Source organism: Osmerus eperlanus, chromosome 27 (assembly GCF_963692335.1).
Source record: "Osmerus eperlanus chromosome 27, fOsmEpe2.1, whole genome shotgun sequence".
NCBI lineage: Eukaryota > Metazoa > Chordata > Actinopteri > Osmeriformes > Osmeridae > Osmerus > Osmerus eperlanus.
In genome coordinates, this window is record NC_085044.1 from 8,079,993 (window position 1) to 8,086,135 (window position 6,143).

At 42.1% G+C, this 6,143-nt stretch overlaps 1 protein-coding gene across 3 annotated transcripts in view; it reads left to right on the forward strand.

Moving 5' to 3' along the window:
* ablim3 (actin binding LIM protein family, member 3) overlaps positions 1 to 6,034 on the forward strand; it is a 33,700-nt gene extending 27,666 nt beyond the window's left edge. For 2 of the 3 annotated variants that reach the window (XM_062453104.1, XM_062453105.1), the window contains 4 exons: positions 489 to 518; positions 1,025 to 1,083; positions 3,085 to 3,145; positions 3,281 to 3,484. In XM_062453104.1, coding sequence (XP_062309088.1) covers positions 489 to 518; positions 1,025 to 1,083; positions 3,085 to 3,145; positions 3,281 to 3,318 — 188 coding nt within the window. In that variant the 3' untranslated portion in view covers positions 3,319 to 3,484. Of the gene's footprint in view, positions 1 to 488; positions 519 to 1,024; positions 1,084 to 3,084; positions 3,146 to 3,280; positions 3,485 to 3,518; positions 3,600 to 3,877; positions 4,918 to 5,239 lie in introns of those variants that run through there. The other variant, XM_062453106.1, reaches the window with a different exon arrangement.
* The last annotated feature ends 109 nt before the right edge of the window (positions 6,035 to 6,143 follow it).

Sequence of the window (6,143 nt, forward strand, 5' to 3'; positions counted from 1 at the left end):
CAAGGAAAAGAGAGGTGAAGAGAAAGGATGGGAGGAAGGAAGGAAGGGGATGATTTTAAGTGGTGTTTCTAACTGCTGTGTGACAGGGTGAGGTCAATTCCTGTTTTATTAATGAGCAATAAGGGCTGTCATGTTTAATACATCCTGTTTAACTCTCCTGGCCTCTCACTATCTCTCTCTCCCTTTCTCACCCTTCCTCTCTCTCCTTCTCTTTCTCTTTCTTTGTCTCTCTTTCTCTCCCTTCCTTCCTTTCTCTTTCACACCATTTCTCTCTCACCCTTCCTCTCTCTCTCCATCTTTCTTTCCCTTCCTTCCTTTATCTCATTCTCTTTCTCACCATTCCTTTCTCGCCCTTTCTATCTCTCTTGTACTCACCCTAACTCTCACTCTCCTTTCCTCCCTCTCTCTGTCTCCGTTCCCCCTGCACTCGCCCATCCTCTCTCCTTTCCTCACACTCTCTACTTTCCTCGATTCCTCCTTCTCTCCAGCTCCCAGATCTCACTACAGTGTAGACAACGGTAAGTAACTCATTGTGTCCCTGTATGATGTCATCATCTGGGGACTATTACATCATTGATGAGTGACACCCGTCTGAGTCAGTGTTTATCCTGTGCTCTGTTATATAAGTACATACAAGTATACTTTAAGTCACCAAAACTACTAATGCTTCAAACCAGACCACTGAGATCACACACACACATCATTTGAAATACTGCACACAGCAACAAAAGATATATAGTTGTGATTGTAAATTACAATTGTAAATTGCAAATTGTCAATAAATGTATACATATATTTCTGGCATAATCCCTTTAGTTATAGTTTGTCTCTTGCAGCATCAGCATGTTTGTGCCCATGCTCTGAAATCCCAGTGTAATCCAGTGCCATGTCTGAACCAAAGTAGTCACTGTGACTTCAATGTGTTTATGTCTGCCGCCCTCTACTGTCTGTGTTGCAGCGTTGCATGTGGTTCCTCCACTTAGTGTCAATATTTGTGTTGATGTTTGTGTCTCCTCTCCTCCAGACTCCTATGTCTCGAAGTCAGCCTCGTTGCCAGGATATGGCAGGAATGCCCTACACAGGGTGAGATATACAAACTTTATACTACAATTACTATATTCAGCAAGTATCAAGGTGTTAATTTAACACCTGGGCCCTGTACTACAAAGCAAGTTCAACACGCCCGGGATAAATTCTCGTCATCTTACTTGACTAAGCCTAACAACCGCAATCGCGCTAGGCAGTATCACGACGGTGGTTATCAACTCCTTAACTCAACCCAGGTTCCCCCACTTGAGCGATGAACTCGTTCACATAAAAAGGGGCGTGTTTTCAAAATATGACCAATTACAAACATGGACAAGGCTAGAGCGCCGTACTTCACACAAGGAGAGCAAACATTAATTTTGAACAAATACGAAGAGTGTAAGAGCATAATTCAAGCGAAAAGGCACACTGTTGCTGCTTCCAATAAAATAAAGGAACGTTGGGAGAAAAATTGCTGACTATGTGTTTGTGTGAGTTAATGGCCTTCTCAATATCACTAGTAGATCTGACTCTAAAATGGTACTTTCCAATGGTGTTTCCATCCAATTAGATCCACAGGATCTTTGACAAATGGTGACGTCATTTTCCAAGGCGATTTTGGTTTGTCAGTAGGCGGTGCTTTTATATGTGTTGATCTGTTATCTCGAACATAACCTGTTACGGAGCAGGTTAGGTGTTCAGCATGAGTTACCATGGTGATCTACCCTGGTAAGAAGTGAACCACCGTTATAACACAGAATATCCAGAGTTAAACCTGAAGTGACCTCGCTAACCCTAAATCCGGCTTCGTAGTATAGGGCTCTGGGGTGTATTCCAGAAAGCAAGTTTATCAAACTCTGAGCCTAACCCTGAACTCTGAGTTGATTTACCCTAAGATGGGAAACTTTTTGGTTCCAGAACAGCTGATTCGAATGAGGTCCAACAGCCTGCATAGCTGCACACAGATGTTCAGTTAATGGCAGGTGAATTCTGCATGTGGAACTGTGGAATGTAATGTAATCTGATGTATTCCCAGTTACCAGTAAGGGAGTTGTACAAACTGCATCTCATGATGCAAGTGCAAAAAACTGACCAAGAGATGGTGTACTTTGGGTAAAATATTAGGAAGGCTGAAATTGAATTTGAATTGCTGAAACACCTGTTAATCTACAGGTGGGTGCATGGTCACAGGTGAATTATGTTAATTGAAGACATTTATAAACAATATATAAATATAAGAGACAGAACACAGATATAATATATAAACAATATATAAATACTCATTGTTGCATTTATATGTGTAGGCAATAAAGAAGACAAATTGAAATTTCAAAGATTTGGTTTTAGCCTATTTCACTGCCAAAAAGCAGTTGGTTGGTTTTGAGTGCACGTCCACGGTGTGTAGCATTAGTGATGTAAGGGCTGAGAATGTTGCTAAGATAAATGATGGACTGTGACAAAAAAGAATAACATTCGCTTAAGTATTAATCAGGGAATGAAAGTACATCTAATCACGTCTTCATCCTCTCCCGACGTAAGGCTAAGCTAATTTAATCAGCTTCGAGATCGATCGGAAAGGAGTAATGGACACCCCAAGTCTGCCAACTGTATCAGGCTCAGAAAGTGGGAGGGGATAGGGATAAATACAGAGTTTATTAAGGAAAACCTGCCAGCGAGCAGGTTAGGTTACCATGGACCCTGACCCACAGTTTGCGTTACCTCTCTTTCTGGAAGAGAAAACACAGAGTTTGCCTTATCGCAGGGTTAACCAACTCAGGGTTTTCACTAAACTCGCTTTCTGGAATACTCCCCTGGAGTGTTGATATAAGTCCACTCATATGATACTATACCAACACTCAATTAGTTAAATTTGAGAGCCGTTAAATCAACACTTTGAATATTGTGTGAATTTATGTGGTGTGCTCTTTCTAAGTTCTGGAATCTAAATTCTATAATCTAAATTTTACATTCTGATATATTTTGCTTGGCTAGGGCTATATTACATGACAGTCTGTGTTAACATCTGTTTTGTTGTTGTTGTTGTTGTTGCCATGGCAGCCCCAAAGTACAGATTATTTCCAATATGACAGCAGCAACGCTGTGAACTGGGAGATCAGAGGTGGGTCCACAGCACCACACACAAACACACGCGCGCACACACACACACCTACACACACAGTACATCTGAAATGCGGGAGCAATGTGGAAACGAACAGCTGTGTTGATAATCATCTTTTTCTCTTTCGTCTTTCAGAGTACAAGGTAAGAGGCAAAGCTAAGGAAGTAAACTAGCCTGCTCACTGTCTCGTATCCAGGGGTAAGCTAACTGTAACTAGCTAACCAGCCCAGAAATTCTGAACTTCAGTGTCCAACTTCTCCACGCCCTGCCATCACATCCTTCTCCTTTGCCCACTCCCCCTGCATGTACTGCTCCCTCCCTCCCTCCATTCGTCTCTCCGCCCCTTTATCTGTCGCCACCATTCCTCTTTCAGATCTACCCGTATGAAGCTCTGGTGGTCACCATCAGGGGGCGCAATCAGCTCCCTAAAGACGTGGACCGTGCCAGGCTGGAGGTGAGTAAGTGTTTAATGGATGAAAGTCAATTCCTTTGGCGTGTGAACCTGTCAGTGGTCTACCAAAAAAATATTTGAATAATAATAACAACAATGTGGGCACTAGCAGGATACTGTACAGAGATTGGTTGATCTGAATGATGAATGAGAAACCTTCAGTATCTGTTCTCCATAGTTATCTCTCTCCCACAATCTCCTCTTGATGGTCCTTTCTCTCCCGTCTTCTCATCGGATTGGTCCTCGTTCTCCTGCCATCGCATGTGTTTGGTTTCCCCCAGCGCCACCTCTCTCCAGAGGAGTTCCACCGTGTTTTCCGGATGACCATGTCCGACTTTGAGCGCCTAGCGCAGTGGAAGAGGAACGAGCTAAAGAAGCAGGTTCGCCTCTTCTGAGGCTTTGCCCTCGGCTAGCCAGGCCTGGCATGACACCACACACAGACCCTGGTCTGTTCCTGCCACACTCTATTATCCTGTAATAACTCTTTTATCAACTCCTTTACTGCTGTGTATCCAAGTTGTTCAACTGGGACTTTTCAGACACTCATGCAGTGTGTGTGTGTGTGTGTGTGTGTGTGTGTGTGTGTGTGGTTCCACTCCTAGCAGAGGCCTGATATATGTGTCTGTGTGTTTGTGTGTATGTGTGGTTTCACTCCAAGCCTTCTACAAGGGAGCCATAATGCTGCAATGAAGCCCTTGTGGTTTAAATCAGAGTGGGTGGGTAGATCATAAGATGTTTTGACAACAAATTATTTATTATTTGAACGTGTGTGTGTGTGTGTTTCTCTTTGGACCAAAGTAATATAACTATTGTTTGGAATAAGTGTGTTTTCTTTATTTCTTAACCTGTTACAAACTTATTTGCTAAAGCAGAGCCCAATATATATCACATATTAAGATATATTTATGCAAAAGGATGTTGTCCTTGGTCAGGATGGAGCCCAGCAATAGCATTCTGAAGCAAACAGCAACACACACTGTATATAAACATGAAGACCCATTCTGGCTCTGTGTGTAAGAGGGGATATCAATGCCATCAATATTTTATCACAGAGACCAGATAAAATGAACAGACAGAAACGAAACGGGATAAATATATTGTTGATAGAGAAAATAGTGTGACAGAGGCTCCTGGTTCCTCTATGTCCTATTCAAGCGTGTATAGAATGTGTTGGTTTACAGTAGATGTATAGTATGTTCAGAAAGTTGGTTTAGGCACTCATTTATAAACACTACTAGTTCAAAAGCACTACAGTCTGTGGAGGGGTCACATCAAGATATGAGTGCAGACTCACTACATCCTCTCTACCGCCATTGGCCGGGTTTCCCAGATTTGTTAAGAAGCTCTTAACGCTAAGAGCTTCTTAAGAGCGTTCTACTTGATAAGATGTAAATTCTGGAGAAGGCAGGCCGGAAGGAGTCACGACAAAGGAAAGGAGTTGACTTCGGTTTATTAGTCGAGCTGCCCGGATCAAACAATCAGTTCAAGACGAGCTGATGGCATGAGTGAAGACTCTCTCTTACAAGAGTGCTTAAATACAGTATCTGGACATAGAACGCTCTTAAGAAGCTCTTAGCGTTAAGAGCTTCTTAACAAATCTGGGAAACCCGGCCATTTTCATTTAATTTTCATTTTTAAGTCAGATTAACTAAACAAACAGCAGCTCAAACAAGAATCACTTGTTGAACAGGAGAGTTTTAGTCCAGGTGTTCCGTCTCTAAACATCAACATTGACCTGTGTCACCAGAGATACCTAGGGGACTGGGCTCTCTGCTCTGTTTTAGTTGTCAAGGCAACAGAACAAGGACTATTATCAGTTGGATTGCCCCATGAGGATTAGTTTGATGTGTGTGTGTGTGTGTGTTTTAGTCTATGCACTGCCTTGACCAGATAGACAGGCTTTTGTACCAGTTATACTGACCATCTCTGAGCTCCTCTCTCAGACAACAGTGTCCTAGATAAAAGCCATTGTAACAGAAGAACACACTGATAAAAGTTAACTATAGAACACCTGGTTCAGAAAGAACCTGTTGAGGTTCCAAAAAGCACCTCCCGGAACTGATTTTGCGGTGAACTGTCCTTCTAAACGAAAGGGTTCTACACTGAATCTTTCTTTCGATTGTTACAGTGGGTTCTGCATAGAGTTTAGATTCCAGAGATCACCTTACTGCCATCTCTGAAATGTGTGTTAGGCCTACTACTATTTCCTGCTTCACAATGCTACTCTTATTGCTACTGTCAGGGTGTTGCACAGTCTCACCCACTCGTATATCATGTAACGGTGGGGTTTTGGGTCTTTGTTAAAAGCTTTTTGGGGATAATTGAAAAGTTTGTTTTCCATTGCTTTTTAAACTATAAAGGAATCAACATAAAGGTCAGACTGTGAGAATTCAATAATCACTGAAAATCTTTTCAGTAATAAACGCACACAGGTCACCCATGTTTGTTGTTGTTTTTTGTGTGGCGTCATTGTGTGCATATGCACTCATTACTTATTTTATGCATTGCACATGTTAGGTGTAATACTACAGTAGAAATCGGTTGTGA